The 19,350-nt window shown below is 44.6% G+C and overlaps 1 protein-coding gene across 2 annotated transcripts in view; it reads right to left on the bottom strand.

Moving 5' to 3' along the window:
- The window catches only part of SCAPER (S-phase cyclin A associated protein in the ER), a 2,262,878-nt gene that overhangs the window by 2,108,225 nt on the left and 135,303 nt on the right, over nt 1-19,350 (bottom strand). For both annotated transcript variants that reach the window (XM_069222023.1, XM_069222024.1), the window contains exon 5: nt 10,092-10,162. In XM_069222023.1, coding sequence (XP_069078124.1) covers nt 10,092-10,162 — 71 coding nt within the window. The remainder of the gene's footprint in view (nt 1-10,091; nt 10,163-19,350) is intronic.

The following is a 19,350-nucleotide window of genomic DNA, read 5'->3' as shown; positions in this document are numbered from 1 at the left end:
TTGACGGCACAGCTCCAGTGGCTCACACATTGGATAGCAAGCAGACAGGACCCCGACGCTTTGGTGAAACCATTCACCCCTCTGCTGATGAGATTAATGGAGGTGCTATTGGGGATTCGAAGCAACAGGGCAGGGGACTCTCCTGAATTGAAATTCAGGAACTGAATTCCCTAGACCTTCCACTTCTGTCCATATTGGCGCTACCGCATAGGGGTAACTGGGAGGGACTCCAAGCCTGGGTTGAGGCATGGGTACAGACAGTGGGTACCCTGTTTAAGGAAGGGACAATGACAACATTCGAGGACCTCAGAGCGGAGTTTGATCTACCGGGGGGGTCACTTTTTGCTCTATGGCTCAGTCACTGCCGGTATTCAGCATCACTGGCGGGCGGGATTGGGGAAGCCCCCAACGCAGACAACTTGTACCTATCTGACGACCTCTACAGGTAAGATAAAAGCAGTGACATATTTATATGGCAGAATGCGTCAGATAAGACTCTCCCATTGGCCTAACTTGGACTAAAATGGGAAGGAGATCTGGGTGCCACTATCCCTGACAAGGCGTGGGAGCAAATATTGAAGGGCTTCCCCAGGCCGACTAGAAATGCCAGATTCAAGCTTATTAACTTTTATGTGTTGCATCAAGCTTATTTAACCCCCGGTCAGATTAATAGGTATTTCAGCACGGACCGAGCGAAATGCATTAAGTGTGGGCTGCTCGGTGCAGAATTCAAGCACATATTTTGGGATTGTCCAATACTAGGGACGTACTGGGGACAGGTGACCCAGTCAGTGGCAAAAGCAGTGGACAGGGTGATTTCCTGTACAATGGGCCATTGCTTACTCGGGTGGTTCCCACAAACTTCCAAAACAAAGGTCACTAGCAGATTCCAGGGTGTGGCCTATGTCTTGGCCAAGAGGGAGATTGCCATGACCTGGAAAAACCTGACAAGCTCAAGGATATCTTAATGGAAAGGGGAATTTGAAAAATGGGCTAGATGCGAGGGAGATGCCCTTCTCAGGGAGGCCAAAAGAGGGATGAGATCACTAGAGGTAGCAAGGGGATGGGACATGGTAATGGAAGCCATGGAAGAGGTGACCCCTGTTGCCCTGACCCCTGAATGAGAGGCGAACTGATAAAACCCAACCACATCGCACCTGATAGCAGATATCCCTACTGAGTAGGAACGTGACGCTGCCTCACACAAGGGATGGCGGCGCACGTGACCTCACTGCACAATGTTCATCCTGCACCACTAATTCCGACTCACAAAGGGGTGTGGGGGGTGATAGCGAGCTCTTAAGGAACCAGCACAGTAGTGTACTTAACAAGAGTTGAATAGGCTGAGCCATTGCGCTGAAAAATGTTGTATCTCACTAAGATTGTATGATCATTTAATGATGGAAAATATCAATAAAAAAGTGTTTATAAAAAAATAAACTATATCGCTCGAGCCCACGAGGAGGAGGGGCGGTCAGGGAGGGCCCTGGCTTGACCAGGTGTGAGATTAGAGTAACACTGATCACCCAGCTCCAAACAACTGACGGTACATGATCATATTCCCCAGAGGCCATCAATGTCACATTTCAGGACTATTATGAAACGCTTTACCATTGGCAGAAGTTATTTCTAAAGGGGGCTACAAGTGGATTTGTTGCACAGACAACTGCTCCAGGTGCTGCCACCGCGGCCCAGGAAGACGTGGGAGCTCCAGTGATGGTGTAAGAGATTAGAGCTGCCATTAAGGAAATGGCAACTGGCAAAACATCAGGAACTGACAGCCTCCCAGTAGAGTTCTAGTCCGTGTTTGTAACCCAATTGGCCCCGAAACTAGAGGTACTCTATGGAATTAGGAGCTTTGCACAAATCTACATGAAGGGCGACTGTGGTACCTCTTCCTAAGACCAAGATTGTGGGTTCACCTACTGTGTTCTGACCCTTTTCCATGAGCAGCATGGATTTCAAGATTCTTAGTAAGGTTCTGACCTCCTGAATGCTCCACCATTTGCTGGGGCTGATCCATGGGGATCAAAATGACTTTATCCCAACCTGCTGTACCTCCCTTAATCCAGGCCTCGAAAATTCTACTTGTCCACTTGCTAGGGCGAGTCATATTTTATCATGTCGAGCTATTTTTAGGACCTACTCACCGCTTTTGGCGAGTTAACAAGATAAGATATTCTGGCGAGTTAACAAGATAAGATATTCTGTTCAGTCAGAAAGTGAAGGAGGCCTTTAAATGTTGCCCTTATCACATGTGCTCTATTTTCAGAGACCGAGGTCAAAGTCAGTTTGTTTTACAATTAATTTGTCTTCTGACTACAGAGTTCCAGGATTTTGTCAGTTTTTCCCTAACGCACAACATTTAAATAACCAAGTCAACTGTACAAACATTTCAAAATATATTTCAGTAGTTGTGAAAGCCCATTGTTTGTACTTCTGTGTGATGAAACAAATATTTTAATAGGATGACAACAAATCAGATCACTTTACTTGGTGATGTGCAAAGAATAAATATGTTTTCTGAAACCCGATTTTCACAGATTGTTAATACATTATATAGTTTTATCAGTACAGCTGCAAGTTAGTGGGAAGGTTATAGAATATATTTTGGACATTTTCTGTCTGTAAATGACAGTGTGCGATCACATCATGCTCTAGTAATATATTTATTAAAAGAGCAGTGTTTCTAGGTTTATGTTTAAACACTTAATTAGTAAACTAAGAGGCAATCCATGGATCATGTGTCCCCTATATGAGGGCTATATTCTTTATATACATGGAGCAAATGTTTAGTCTGTTTAATCAAACAACAAAGTTTTTTATACAGCAGAAATGCTGAGCTCACATATTTGAAGGTACACTCGTGTGAAAGAAGAAAAAGGGGACTCTGTAAACTAAGATATTTGCCTAGGATCACACAATTTGGGATGGGTCAAGTACATTACAGTTATCGCCAAGTAGATTATTCAAGTTACTTGACCTGCAGGTCTAGTAACACTCATCATTTTTCGAGGCCTGCTTAATATCAGGCGGCTCTATCATATTCTACATAACGCCACGGTGCAGTCCTTACTGAGGGCCATGCTCATGTCAGTGGACCTTGAAAAGGCCTTTGACATGGTTTGGTGAGATTTTCTAATTGTGGTCATGCACACTGGGAGAAAGCTAGATCAAGTGAGTTACATTGCTGAACTCCAAACCGACAACCAGAGTTCGGACGAGTTCCACAGTTTCTCATCAATATATCTTAAGGGGTACAAGAAGGGGCTACCCTCTAGCCCCCCTCTTATTAGGACTAAGCCATCAAGCCCTTAGCAGAGCTATTTCGTCGGGAGGGTAGAGGCAGTGGGATAGTCGTCAACTGCCGAGAACATATAATCTTGCTCTATGCAGACGACCTCCTGCTGTACTTGGGTGGTGGTGCTGCTATTGTCACAGATGCAGTCCAATGACTGAAGGAATTTGAGACCCTTTCTGGCCTTTGTGATAATATGACCAAAACTTACTTGATCCCAATAATCCAAGGAACACAGCAGCACCTAATTTTCCTCCGGGTCTGACCTAGTCTCCCTGTCATTTAAAAACCTGGGTATCTAGGTGTATCATACCCTGGAAGATCTACCCGAGGGCAGCCTTGGAGGGGTTCTCCACCTTCTTAAGACTTGTCTCTTTCTGAAGATCTGTACGTCTCACTATAATCCCCACATACACATCTCCAAGATGGTGATGCTTCCTCGTTTCTGTACTGCTTTGTGAATATCCCTATCAGGGTACTGGCCTCGAGTTTCCAGCAACTAGACACCCTACTCCACGCACTAATTTGGGATGGAGGTCATCAGAGAGTATCCCTGGAAGTGCTACTGCGTTCACCAGATGAGGGGGTTTGGGAGCTCCAGATTTTGAGTTATATTTTTAAGTGGCTCAGCTCCAGTGGGTTGCCCCGGTGTTTTATTGAGGCACCCCGGGACAGGTTAGAACTTATGGCATCGATACGACATCAGGTGTGCTGCTGGCACGACTGCTGTGACCAGCTGTGGGTATTCCACAGCCTAGCACCCTGTTGACTGTGGCGCTCCTCAAATGCTGTCGACATTGGCTGTTGAAGACTAGGGCTGTTCCACTCTACGCCCCTGCTCTGCCATTAATGGGATTGCCTCATGGAGATCCTATTCCCTTTTTTACAGCTCTGCAACTGTTGGAGTGGATGGAGGCTGGGCTTCGGCTGTCTGTGAATGTCACCACCTGTGCTCTTTCATCCCCTTCAAGGATATAGCAGCCCGGCATGACCTGCCCCATGCCAGCTCCTGACATATGAAGCCTTGGTGCGGACTTTTGAGATTCTCTGGGGCAATGGCCGGGAAGAGCCGACAACCCACTCAGTACACAAATTGGTGACATCTATGAGATTAGCACAGCACTTGGTAACTTATTTTTTTAAGGCCCTGAACGGCATAGCACAGAAGCCCTTGGTGGAGCTCAGGACCAGATGAGAAGTACTGGGTCGTGAAAGCCCAGACAGGGAATGGCATAAGATAATGGCTTACTCCAAGAAAGTCTCCAGGAATGAGAGACTTAAATACATCCAGTTCAACTATGTCCACATGACCTACCTGACACCCCACAGATGTCAGATAATTTATTGGGGGGGGGCTCAGATTGCGCACCTCACTGGGTCACACACACTTCTCTTCAAATGAGACCTGCCTTTTGGGGATGTTCACCAGACCTAAACCTCAAATGGGGGGCTCCAGGTTTTTGGATCTGGCACTCATATTGGCCAGGAGACGCATCGTAATGGCATGGAAGGCTGCTACGGGACCTGTGCTGGAGACTTGGGTGGGAGATGTCACTATGTGGGGTAGAGCAGAGGAGAGGGTGTTATTGAAAGAAAACCCCCGGGGAGTGATCAACCTATTGCTGGGTTTTAGGAGGAGGTGTTGAATAACTGGGAGCAACCAGAGGATGTGTCAGGGTCAGAGAATGACAAGCGTTCTGAAGTGGCTGCTGAGTACTTGGATGAAGCCCTTGAGGATGGGATTGGAACCTTACGGTTACCTCCCTGGCTACCCCTGTGCACTCCCACACACCCCTCTTTCCTCTCCCTTCCACTTCCTCCACCCTCCCATCCAAGAGTGAAGGAAAGAGCAGAGCGAGTGGACATTTAGGAGAACTATTGTGATTTGTTCCACAATGTCCTAAGAGACCAGAGTGGAGGCTAAATTCTCAAAGTGTAAGCCCATAGAGCTGGGAATCACCGGACTGACATGGGGGAAGAGATGTCATGGTGAAATAGCCCCACTCATCTGCCAAGGATAAGATTCTGCTTGCAGCGCAATGATAGGAGATTATAGTTTAAGGGCAGTGTGATCCAATTGTTCCAGGACCTCTCATAAAACATTGGGTAGGCGATGAGCACTATAGAGGGTCACAAAAGAATAGAGGAATGAAGTACAGATGGTCATTTCCCTTTATTTTCGTATATACGTTTGAGCAAACTTTGCAGCACTTAGGGCAAAAAAAAAAAAGATAATCGCTGGCGAAAGAGAGGTGTCCCTACCAGTGGATAGAGCCATTTAAGTCAGGGAATCCCCTTTTTCTCACTCGTTTGCCATCTTGATGGAGCCATTTGTGCAAACAAATTATGCAGACTGTCCCCCATGCAAACATGCTATATAAGACCAATCATCATTGCATGGCTGTGGATATAAAAAAAAAAGAGATCTGAAAAGATTAAATCCTTTGTATAGCTCCTGGCTCTTGCTCCTACAAGTCCTGGGGCCTTCAGCCCATTAGTACTTCTCCACCACACCTCCTCCGCTGTTCTTCATTCCTTAATGCTAACAACTCACCTTCAGACAGTTACGTTATTTTACAACTTAGGTTACTCGACAAGTCCCCCCATTCCCCTGCCCACCTCCTAACCCAGTGTCTTGTAGGCCACATGGGATATTTACAACTTCTACCATTGCAAAGACTTTGACTAGGATGGTATAGCAAACATGTTCCAAGAACGCAAAGGGACCATTCACTACAGTTTTCCAGTGGGATTGCATGCCTTTCCTTTTTCAAGGGAATGTTATGATAGTGCAGTTGTGTGATTGTTGCTTGTTCACCTTGTCCACTGAGAGAGTACACACACATTTATTACTCGCTGACTGACAACCTTGCTGAGATAGGCTACTGTTTCATGTACCTATGTACTAAAATGCCAATAAACTTATGTTAAAGGAAACATAACTGAGCATAAGCAAGGTCTACATGCAACAGGATGGTCACTATGGTGTCAAGTCCCCTGATGTGTAAAAACAAAAGAAATTAGGTGGCCATGTTAAAGTCTTGCTTGCACTCGAGTACACACAAAAATGAAAGAACTGCTTTCTGTATACAATACCGAAAATGAATTGAACATGTGACGAGTGACTGATTTTATTTAGATGCAAAATAGAGTGCTGCAACCTCCAGGGTGGCCTAAAGTTACGAGTACTGAAGCACTTGCCAAGGAATACATAGCATCGAGCACAGGTAAAAATAAATAACAACACTTGTCGGCCAAAGTAAGCCCGCCTATGTGTATACCTTTTCAACAATGTATGTTTTGGTATGAATTTCAAAGCACTGTAGTCCAAACAATGCAGTAGCCATCAGTAGACTATGCATTGTTCATTGCACTGAAGAACTCCACTAGAGTCAGAATGATAAAACAGCTAAGAGCATTTTGTGAGAGACTAGTAATTCTCAGCCCACTGTACGCATATTTAAAAAATCATTAACCAAACGTTTGTACGCATACTTAAAGAAGAGGTACTCCACATTTCAGTGAGCCCACAGTGTAGGAAGCTGGCCTGGTGAGCACCTGTGGTGTTATCACCCTATACCAGGTCCAGGTATCCCCGATTAATGAGGTGTAGTCAGTGTCTAGGAAGCCAGGTTATCTAGAGGTAGCTGGGGTTGAGCAGCCAAGGCTTATCTAGGAGACATGCAAAGCTTATGCAATACCACTTACAGTCACACAGCACTCACACACATGAAAGAACCACACGGTGTTACAAAAATAAAGGTACTTTATTATAGTGACGCACATACTAAAATACTATATAGGTAATACTCTACTAGCAGGTGAGTAAACACACTATTATATACACCTTAGTAATCAGGAATGGGCATAGAAGCCAATAGAAAACAGTGAAATAACAGCAAACAAGAGAGCCCATAGGGGGAGACCAAACCATATATTAAAACAAAAATGGAAAACGAAATTCAGACACCCCACCCAGGTAAGTGGAATCTGTAGAGGGGAGCTGGAAGAACTAGGAACCCCAAAAGGTAAGTACCAAAGCGCCCCCCCCTGCCACCATGAGAGAAGAGGTAAGTACCTGGTTTTTCCCAAACCCACAGAGAAACTTTGAAAAAGGACTGTGCAAGACCCAAGCAAGACTGGAAGAAACAGAAGATGGATTCAGACAGAAGAGGACCTGCAAATGAAGGGGGACGAAGTCCAGTTCCAGTGTCCAGTTGGGGCAGGATCCACTACCCACCATTCTGGAGGTGCAGGACCAGGTCGACGGTGAAGACCAGCAGTAAGTTATGCAGCACAGGAGCAGAGGAAGAGTTCCAGAAGGGATGCAGTGGATGTCCCTCATCAGAAGAAGAGTTGCAGTCAGTCAATGGGGTGGAAAAACCTCCAACAAGCGTTGGCAAAGGCAAGAGTCACAGAAAACAAATTGCAGAGCTGCTGGGGACCAGGAAGGTATGTGGGGACTCAACTCAAGGAGGGAAGTCCCAGGCGATCATCAGAAGTGAAGAGAGCTAAAAGTCGAGGGTGCAGCCCCCACAGGCAACTCACAAGCAACAGGCACAGGAATCTCAGTGAGGCCTACTCAGCACAACTGGATTGGGGTCCCTCGTCGCTGGAGCAGCAGGCAGTTGACTACACTTTGCAGAGAAGAGTGCTGGAGGCCAGGGCTACACGGAGCCTGAAGATCCCTTGGAAGAAGAGCCAACAAGTCTTGGTAGCTGCAAGTTGCGGTGCACAGGTGTGCTGTCCTGCAAGGAGACCCAAAGAATCACCACCTCCAAAGTTGGGCAGCTGGTAGAGGAGGCCAAGGGGACCACTCAAGACCACCACCTGAGTGTGGGAGAGGACCAACACAGCTGGTCGTCGTTGCAGTTGGTGCCTGCAGATGCAGGGGAGTGACTCCTTCACTCCAAGGGAGATTCCTTCTGGCTTCTCGGTGCAGACTAAAGACTTGCCGCCCTCAGAGGATGCACAGCCGGGAAAATGTTGCAGTTGCTGGAAAGAGCCACAGAAACAATGTTGCAGAGCAAAGTCATTGCTGGAGCTGCAGATTGTAGGTTCCTGTGAAGTCCAGTTGCGGTTCCAGTGGCCAGACGTCAAAGTAAACATTGCAGAGGAGTCCTCCTGGAATCTTGCACGTCGAATCTAGATACCCAACCAAGAGGGAGATCCTATATAGCCCTAAAAGGGGGATTGGTCACCTAGCAGGGTGACCACCTATCAGGAAGGGGCTGTGATGTCACTTGCCTGACCTGGCCACTCAGATTCTCCCAGAGGCCTCTGCCTATCTTGGATTCAAGATGGCAAATCAAGTGGTCACCTGGAGGAGCTCTGGGCACCACCCCTGGGGAGGTGATGGACAAGGGAGTCGTAACTCCCCTTTCCATTTTCCAGTTTTGCACCAGAGCAGGGACCGGGGGGTCCCTGGACTACTGCAAACCGGTTTATACAAGGAGGGAACCAAATGTGCCTTCAAAGCATATCAGTGGCTTGGGGAGGCTACCCATCCCAAGCCATGAAACTCCTAGTTCCAAAGGGAGATGGTGTTACCTCCCTCTCCCAAAGTAAATCCTTTGTTCTGCCTTCCTGGGCTTGAGCTGCTCGAGCAGTAGTAGGGAAGAAACCTGTCTGTAGGATGGCTGCAGCGCAGGCTGTCTTGGTAAATCCTGCAAACTGGTAGGAGCAAAGCTGGGGGTCCTCTAAGGAGCCCCCTGAGTGCATAGAATCATACAACCAATACTGCCACCAGTATTAAGGTATGATTCTGACATGTTTGATGCCAAACAGGCCTAGGTTTGGAGTTCCCATTATGTAGCTGGACATAGGTAGTGACCTATGTCTAGTACACGTATAAAATGGCTTCCCCACATTCAGGAAAAAGGAGCTGGGGTTCGTGGGGGCACCTCTGCTCACTAGGTGTGGTCACATTACCTAATTATGCATAAAAGTTATTTCCCCCATTAGTTCCCTGTGAGTCTTGTTTTATGCATGCATGCATTTACGGGGGATTTCCATAGCAGTTTGGAAACTGTATCCTTTTGCAACAGTATGCACTGTAGGTTTTGTATGTTGATCACGGTTTAAAAGCAAACACCCCACAATGGCAATGGCTAAAATACATGGTTGATTTTCTTGAGGAAGCAGAATGTTAATAAGAGGCGCAAAATGTTGACGAGTACGTGAACGCAAGTGATCCTTGAATAAATGTGGTTTCCCCTTTTTGAAATTATTAAATTAGGGAGTAGAGTGTGCAGGTATTTACACTCCAGCCATTTAGTTTAACCGAAGGCAATACCGATATCAACTGCAGAGATTTATGAATATTTATCAACATGAGATTGATACATTGTATTTTGCGCTGTAAAATTCCTGTTTTTAACATCATCCTTTTTAAACAGTTATGAGAAAATAAACGTTGAAATTTTTCTAGCATATTGCGGACTTCATTTATTTACGCGTTTAGCAAAAAATGTATGGTGGCCTGTTTATCGCTTCCCCGATGGTCTCTAGAAGGTCACGTAAAAAGATTAATATTTGGCTATGTAATCTAAGTTCGTAGTTAACAACACCATTCACTCCCTGGTGCACTAAGATTTTCCTGGCTCTGAGATATTCTCATCTGACCAGGTCAACTCTGGACGATACAGGCCTCCTTTAGATAACTAACATATATGACATACCAATTAGTCAAGTGAGGATGTAATATACACACACTTTTCAGATAAATTCATTCAATCATTTATTTGTCTAAAATCTGTACATGAATTGAATAATCTGCAAAAACAACAAATACCTGTTTGAAGGATTTATGTGGTCCATGAAGTCCTCTCTTGGGCTTTCCACTGACGTGCAATTTTGGTTTTCCTTTGAAAAAAAAAAAGCATTAATTTATGAAATACATCTCTAATACTAAATGGTGGAGTCTTAGAATGCTATATAATTCTAGTTTTTAATAACAATGGTTTCCAATTTTCCCAAAAACATACAATAAATCAAACCTTGTTTTCATACACCAAACCTAATTGTTGTAGAACTGACAGATACAAATGAAAGCAATTTTAAACGGAGACTAGCAAAGCCAATCAAGTCTGGCGTTGGCTGGCAGCGTTTTGATATTTCTTTTTTGTTTTGTCTTTTTTTATTATTTATTTTTTTACAAAAAATATTGTTCTGGAAGCTGAAGAGTGACTCATTAAATCTAAATTTAAAAAATATTGGCTAAAGTCAAATTTGTTTTTCTGGTCTCAAAAAGTACACATTACCATGGTACACACGGCACTAAAGGGAACTACCTTGTGTGTGGTCGTGCTCCTTGAGAAAGGGAAGCATGCCGTTACTCATAGTAAAGTCATTCAGTGGCCGAAGAGGGTTAACATCGCCCTTAATGCATGCTGGAGTGGGTGGAAGAAAAATGTGAGTGACACAATCATTGACTAAAGGATGAAGTCTGACTTAAAACCCCCATAAGTAACTATGTTCTAAATACCTTTAGTAAATTCAAAACGTCTTGGCTAACACAGACCTAATAAAGCCATGCCTTTGAGAAAGAATATAAGAAAAAAGGGTAGGAAGGAAGAAAAAAGGAATGAATGTGAACAAAAAAAAGAGGAATGCTGACAAAAAATAAAAGACAAGGGCAAAAGAAAGAAAGGAGTGAGGCAAAAGGGGAAGGAAGAAGGCAAAAAGAGGGAAAAATTAAAAAAGGCAAGAAAGACGGGAAAGAACGAAAGAAAGAAGGAAAAATGAAAGAAGGCAAGAAAGAAGAGAAAGAACAAAAAAAGAAGAGAAAGAACAAAAAAGAGAAAGAACAAAAGAAATAAGAGAAAGAACAAAAGAAAGAAGAGAGAACGAAAAGGGAATAAAGGAAAAAGAAAGAAGGAAAGAAAGAAATAAGGAAGAAAAAAGGAAGGAAAGAAGGAAGGAAAGAGGGTTCATAGTATAAAATATTGGATACTAAACACCAGGCTATCTTTCAATAAAACTGATAAACACAATATAGTATACTGTGAAACAGCAGTAGTCACTTCAAAAGGAATTTACAACTGCACTGGGAACCAGGAACTGATAAAGCTGGAATGTGCCCTGTGCTCACTTTAAAAGCATCCTACGATCACATCAAGCAACATTGGTACTTAAGAGAACTAAACTACCTTGTTTGCGGATGTGCTCATTGTGAAACAGAAAAATGCAGTCACTCAAAGTGACGTTAACCAGTGGCTTAAGCAGGCTTACCCACTGCCCCAAGTTGTAGTGGGAAGAGACAAAATGGGAAAGGCACAACAACAGATCAATAGGTGAAGAGAGATGGCTGAAAGCCTCTTAAAGTATGTATGATACACATTTAAAAAAAAAAAAAAAAAACACATCAAAACGTCTTGGTTAACACCAAACCAAAAAAAAAAGTAGGCAAGCTGTTTACTCAAGATCACAGTTTAGTAGCCTATGTTCATGTCAGTGGGTCTCTCCAAATTCCCAATTCCACTATATCCTGAAAGGCCAATGCCACTCTTATCTTAAAGAAACCTATCCGTCTAACTACCACATATCAAGGAACATTTTCATAATGAGATAGTAAATCTAAATAATTCTTATCTTTACAGGGGGAATACCTAAATTTTTCCTGATAGTTGCATCCAGGGTGGTCAACTTTAAAGAACAAGTTACTTATATTCGGTAACGCATTATCTGGTAGAGACTATCTAGCTGCAGATTCCTTACCTTAGAATTCCCCAGCTTCAGCTAGGAATCTGGAACTTTTTCAGAGCAATACCCTTGAATGCACCATCAGGTAGCATCGTTCTGATCTGTGTGGAGTTGTCGGCATTGTTGGAGCCGTTTGTAACATCACAGTCATCTATAAAGGCACCACCCAGGTGCGCGTAAGTCAGTTCCTTTTCCATGAACTCCCAAGCCAGAAGCACAGAGCCATTGAAAGAACCAACAATTTGTATGTGCAATCACTAGGACCCTGAAAGGGGCAATCCCTGATCTCAATAGACTTGTATGCAGACCTGTGAGGCATGGGTGGGTGTAAGGAATCGGCAACTAGATAGACTCTCTCTCTACCAGATAATGCGTTATCAAAGGTAAGTAACTTGTTCATCTGATAGAGCCTTCTTGCTGCAGATTACTTACCTTAGAATAGATACCAAAGCTATAACTTCCTGGAGGTGGGCTGCGGACAGATCTTTACACTACAGAGTTCTGTAGGACCTAACAGGCAAAGTGTCCATCTCTACGGACCTGACTGTCCAGGCAGTAATGTCTTGCAAATGTGTGCAATGATGCCCACATTGTTCCCTGACAGATACCCTGGACTGGAACACCTTGTGCTATCAGGCTTCCCCCTGGTAAAATGGGCCCTCAAGCAGCTGCTTCTTGGCCAGTGCATAGCAGATCTTAATGCAGAGAACGACCCAGTGCAAAATGTCAGTTTCTGCACTACCCAAGCCCTACTTTGAGTTGGTCATCTACCCGGAACTCTTTTGTGCGGTCAAGATAGAACGAAAATGCTCTTTTTGGGTCCAGCCAGTGGAGTCGCTCCTCTTCTTTAGTGGGATGCAGTGGAGCAAAGAAGGTGGGCAGGGTGAATTTCTGACCCAGGTGAAATGGGGTCACCACCTTGGAGAGGAAAGAGGCACAAGCTCTAGGTACCACCTTGTCTGCAAACATGGTGAGATACGGCAGCTTAGATTAAAGAGCCTGCATCTCACTCACCCTCCTGTCAGATGTTATTGCCACTAAAAAGGCTGTCTTAATGGTGACCAGCCAGAGGGGACGGTTGTGCAGTGACTCAAAAGGGAGCACACATGAGAAAAGTGAGGTCCAGATTTAAGTCCAACTGAGGCATGACAAAGGGCGTAGGAGGATACATATGTACAAGCCCTTTAAGAAATCTATTTACAATTGGAGATTTGAATAATGAAAGCTGATCGGGCAGCCGAAGGAATGCCAATAGGGTGGACAGATAGCCTTTGAAAGAGCCCAAGGCAGAACCCTATTGAGCAGGGGATAAGAAAGAGAAGGATGTCAGAGAGAGAAGCAGAAACACGATCAATATCTTTCTGTACAATAATATACAAAGCATTTCCAATGGCAGGCAGATACCATCTTAGTGGACGGATGCCTGGCTGCCAGAATCATTTTACAGACTTTGCGAGGAAGGTCGAAGGCTGTCAACTGTCGCAGCTCAATCTCCACGCATGAAGATGCAGAATTGACAGTTTTGGGTAAAGAACCTTTCCCTGCTGGTGTAACAGAAGATCTTCCTGAAGAGGCAGCCTGATCAGAGGATCGATGCACATTTTCAGAAGCTCGGGATAGTGGTGCCCAGTCTGGCGCCACCAGGATTACTTGGGCACAGTCGTTCTTGATCTTCTTGAGAACTCTGGACAGAAGTGGCATGGGTGGAAAGGAATACAGGAGGCCTGAATTCAACTCGCAACAAAAAACGTCGCCGAGCGAGTGCAGCCTTGCAAACTCAAACGTGCAATACTGCTGACATTACATCTGTTCGCCTTCGCAGCGAAATGGAAGGAGCTAAGGGAACTGGAGGCTTGGACCACCAAGCTCTCCAGGGTGGGATGTTGAATGAAGAAGCTAGGGTCATTTGGAGCTGGGCAATGGCGTCGGCCAACTGTACTATTCACTGGAGTCCATGTGCTGGGTCTGGACCATGTCCCCAGCAGAACATCAGTGAGGGCTTTGTTAAAGGGTAACATTGGTTCTGATGTGGTAACCCCTGGCTCAAGCACCTCAGTCAGGAGGTTAGTCCTGACTGGTACCGTAGGCAGATCTAGGTCTAAGATCTTAGCTGCCCTATGCACCACAGTAGCATAAGATGCTCCCTCCTCCGTAGCCACGGTAGGAGGTGAGAGCATGCCAGTATCTGGAGAGGTGTCCAGTCCACTGGCTTCTCCAAACTCCTCATACCAGTCCATTTATTCAATCCATACTCCAGAAGGTCTGGAGACCTCCCCCCCCATTCCTCACCAATGCCTGGTTGATCATATTAAGACTCAGGCAATGATCTTGCCCCTGTTGGAGCTTTCGGCACCTGAATCGGCGTTGTATGATGCCATTCCGGCTCTGGATCATCAGGTATGAGGATGGGGCTTGCACCGCCTGTGGCTCCGGCAGTGTGGACGTTGGAAACGACGCCAGAGGAAACCGATTGTGTGGACTTGGCGTCATTCCGGATCAGATATTGGATCCAAGAGACCACATCGTGCTGAGGCTGAAGACACCGGAGTTGAACCTGATGGAGCCTTTGCCGACCCCACAGGGCCCGAAGGCGCACCAGCAGGGGCAGCCAGCTAAAATACAAGAAACATGGTGTCGTAAAACTCCTTTAGTTGAGTGGGGGTCACCCTGGCTCCTGGAAAGGGGGGGGGGGGGGGGGGAAGCTCGAAGTCGGCCCTGGCATTGGCCCTGCGGAACTATGCTTGGAACATCAACTTTTCCGACTCGCCTCGTCAGCCGACGCGCAAGGTGAAGTCAAGGTCCGCTTGGACATCTTTTTGGGCCTCTTCCCTGAGTGCCCAGAGGATCTTGAGTGAGATGAAGAGGACTTTGGGCTCCTGGAGGGGGCACAAGACCTCCTCCTCGATCGGGACCGTGACCTCCGAGGAGTTGCGCCGACTGACGTCAACTAACAGGCCGCCATGAGCTTTAGGGCCACTCCCTCAAAGCTTTCAGAGCCATGGCCCAGCAGTCGGAACGCGACTTAGAGTCACAGTCTCAGTCCAGACACCAGAGACATACCTTATGGGGGTCTGTCACCGACATGGCACAGTAGCAGGTGCCGCACGGCTTGAACCCAGTCTTCCTAGATGACATTCTACGCAGACTAGGAAAAGTCTTCAACAAAAAGGTTGGAAAAGGCTCGATGGTAGCTCGATTCTGGATCTGCACTAACCAGCGCGGAAGGAAAAGAACTGACATATGTGCACCTGAATGGTGCCTCAATAGGCGACTCTGACGTTACGAATGGCTCCAACGACACCACGCGGATATGAATGCCACCCGACGACGCGCGCAAGGTTATTACTCTGCAAAAGTTCCGGATTTCAAGTTGATGCCAGGGAGTTCTAAGGTAAGGAATGTGTAGCTAGAAATCTCTATCAGATATACATAGCCACTGCATTTTGACCAGCATATGCAAGATCATCTGTGAGTGGCCCTTCCTGAAGGCTGAGTCCTCATGATCTCCCAAAAGGAGTGTCCATCCATTATTTAGGTTAAGAATAATGCCTAACAGGCACTGTTGTAATGTCAATGTATCACCCTTCTTATTTGCTTTAGTATAACTTGAATCTTAGTTCAACAATCTTATATCAGAGGTATGGACCATATCATGTGCAGAAAACGAACATTAGATTCTACATTTAAAACAGTTCAGGGGACACTTCGGATGTATGACGCTCTGAATGTATGCTTTGCAATTTTATAGGTGACACATTCTTTAGATGTGACTGAAAAGAACCAGTTGAAACATTGCCTCAATGGAGACCCTCAATCTGCTGACATGACACTTATCTCTTTAGTTGAGATTTGTTTGCTGCATTCTATTATCCAGTGCACCCTAATCAAGTGAGGTTCTCCTTTTTTGCCAGTGAAAAAACCGTGTGTGTGTGTGTGTGTGTATATATATATATATATATATATATATATATATATATATATATATATATATATATATATAAATAAATAAATAAATAGTTCTTCTACCTGCTTCGCGCTTTCATCTTCCTACTGCAATGCATGCGGTATTTGTGCTACCATATATTACAATTTGGATTATTGCAGAAATAAGGCCCCTTTAAACCAACGGCAACTTCAGCATCAGCATCATTATTTGTATTCTATTGTGTTTTCCTTTTCACACCAATGAGATGAATAACGGATATGGCACTTTAACACTTTTGGGGTCAGCTGGGATATCGCACCCTGCAGAGACTATAGGTCCTAGGGAAAAAAACATTCTGGTCAACAAAAAATGTTGCAGTGTTCCAAAATACCAGTGATTTATCTAGCCCCTCCAGTACTCTGCCCAAATTATCCTTATAATGGTATTTCTCTGTATAGGCCTCTTGTATTCCTAATAGCAAATTCCTAGAGTCTCCCACTGAACCACCAATTCCAGGGACTGGGTTCTCATTAACCACTGCAGCCCACTACAGGGAATAATTTTGTTTTAGCCAAATTAACACAGAGCCCTTATAGCTCTCCAAATCTCTCCATTCCAGTAGCAGAGAATGGTGCATAATCAGTGTGAAATTGATAGAGTAATGATAACACAGTTAGAAAATAGCTGGACTATATTCTTGTTTTTATTAAGCAAACTATTTTGAAATGTATGGAAGCACGGAAACTGCAACTATAAACCTAAACCCTGAATTATTGAACAGCTCTTAAAAAATGTCTAGACTTGTCTTTCATGACTAAACAAACATATGTGAAATAAACATCTTTCAAATTATAACCAAATTATTTTAAAAATTGCTCTTGTTTACGATCTTTATCTTCGAGAGAGGTGTCTTTGGTTCACAAAGCTGAATTTTCAGTAATATTCAGTTCAATCATAGCATTTTTCCGAGCAGTGGTTCTTAACCTGGGGTTCGAGACACCTATACAGAGGGTCTGCAACCGTTTAGAAAAATAAATTATATTAGCAAATTAATAAAGTGTATATGCAAAAACAAAATTAAAATGCTCAGAATCTGAAACTGAAAGCTTTACTTTAAGTTAGTATCCTTATCTTTAGTTGGAGGAGCAGCACAAAAACAGAAAACCGAATCTAGTATGAATTGGTGGTGTCAATTGAAGCAACACCAATATGCACAGACAAAAAAAGCACCCATTAGAGTAAAAAAAAAAAAAAAAAAACTGTGATATGCTTGAGTCCATCATATTGCTTTCTTTTACAGAAATAAAACTAAATTAGGAAAAGCTCCAACCTTCGTGTTGAAATTTCTAAGTATTTATATTTTTTGTTTGTGAATCCAATAAACTATTCAATAATTGTGTACTTGTTTGATGTATTTTTATATAATGTGTTGAGGTTTGCAGTGTAAAAATTGTTTAGTTGGGGATCCCTGGCCCTTTCAGAGGGGTCATCCCCAAATATTTAGCACTCCTCCTCCTATTTTCACTTAATTTGTTTCTGTTGACCTTAGGAATCTGTGCACTTTACCACTGCTAACCAATGTTAAAGTGCTTGTGAGGTCTTTCCTCTAAACATGATATTGGCCTATCTCCAAGTGGCATATTTAGTTTGCTTGTAAGTCCTTCGTAAAGTGCACTACATGTGCCTAAGGCCTGTAAATTAAATGCTCCAAGTGGGCCTTCAGCACTGATTGTGCCACCCACTTTAGTAGCCCTCTAAGCAAGACTCAAGGCTGCCATTGCAGAGCCTTTAAGTCCAGTTTTACTCCGCCATTTCGACCTGGCAAAATAACCCTTTTGCCAGGCTCAAACCTTCCCTTTTTTATACATGTACGTCGCCTCTACAGTAGGCCCTGGACAACCGAGAGGGCAGGGTGCAATGTATTTAAAAGGCAGGACATGTACTTTTACATTTTGCATGTCCTGGTAGTGTAAAACACCCTAAGTCATTTTTCACTAATGCAAGGCCTAACTCTCACAGAGGCTAACATTGGGATTACCTTATTAGACTTATCAAGACGTTGAATATTTGGTGTCGCTGGAACCACAATGTAAAATCCAAACTAATGGTGAGGTTGGATTTTAAATTAATCATTCTGAAAATTCCACTTTTTAGAAAGTTGGCATTTTCTTACTTTAGCCATTTCGTGCCTGCTGCCAGTCTCTGATCACGTCTTGGGTGGGTGACACCTGGGCTTTGTATATCCCTCCTAGACAGCCACACACAATGGAAGCTGTCTGTGGCTGTCTACTTGACTTGATGGCCCATCCTGGGGAGGATGGGAGGGAGGAGCTGGGCACAGCCTCACACTTACACCTGAATAGGCTGCATCCTGTCCCCACACAAATGGCTGCATTACAAAGGCTTGTCTTTGAAGTCTTCTCAACTTCAAAAGCAACACTGGTTATAAGAACTAGACCTCAGACACCATCTGTTCAGCACACATCTGGACAAGTAGAACAATTACTGTGCTCCTGAAAGGACAGCCACTGTACTGGAATGAAACTCTGAAGGGGCTGCTGTCTTGCTGTGTTGACCTGTTGCCCTCTTGCATGAAGAGGAAGAACTGAACATGTAACCCATCTTGAACCCAGGACCCCACACTGACTCAAGGGGCTAGTCTACTGGCCTCCTGATCTGATCCTCCAGGCCATAACAAGCTCCCCACAATTCCCAGACCGGTCTTCAACAAGCTCGACCCCCCAAGTGGTGCCTCTCAAGTCCGTGGCCCTTAGAAGTGGTGTTTAAGTTCTTAAAGTCAAGCTTTTGGGCTCCTCGCGAACAGGCCTGTTCGCTCCAGAACCTTACTCCATGTCTGGAAATCCAGTACAAGCAGCCGCAAATTTGTCTCTTCACACAGCAAGCACTGTCTACCCGCATCACCACTGTGAGGCTTCAGCTCGTCCGTTCGCTATGCCCAGCCTCCTCCTCGGCCCCACCGACCAGCTATGAGCTCCTTGCTCCCGGCAAACTTCTTCCTCGCGAATGGGACTCTTAGCACAATTCTTGAGAACGTATTATTTCAGCTGGACTAATCTGGGACTGTGTTCAACCAGCGCTCCATCGCAGTCAGTTTGAACTTTTGACTTTGACCTGGTCCAGCGCGACCAGATAGCTATGGTTGGCACTTTATGCTCTTAGATGATATACTGCAGTTTAGTCTTTAAACATGTATAACTCTGGTTCTACTGACTGAATTTTTGTTGTGTTGGTCTTGTTTTATTTATTAAATTTTGCTTTATTTTTCTAAACTGGTGTGGAATCTCATTGTGTGGCATTTTCACTGTTTGAAGTGTTGCACAAATACTTTCCCTAGCACAGGGTGAGCACGTGTTAATTAAGGGTTGCCTGACACTTACCCTGACTAAGATTGTGGTTGCTGCTT

This window comes from Pleurodeles waltl, chromosome 3_1 (assembly GCF_031143425.1).
Source record: "Pleurodeles waltl isolate 20211129_DDA chromosome 3_1, aPleWal1.hap1.20221129, whole genome shotgun sequence".
In the NCBI taxonomy this organism is placed as follows: Eukaryota; Metazoa; Chordata; class Amphibia; order Caudata; family Salamandridae; genus Pleurodeles; species Pleurodeles waltl.
This window is presented reverse-complemented; position numbering and strand designations above follow the sequence as displayed.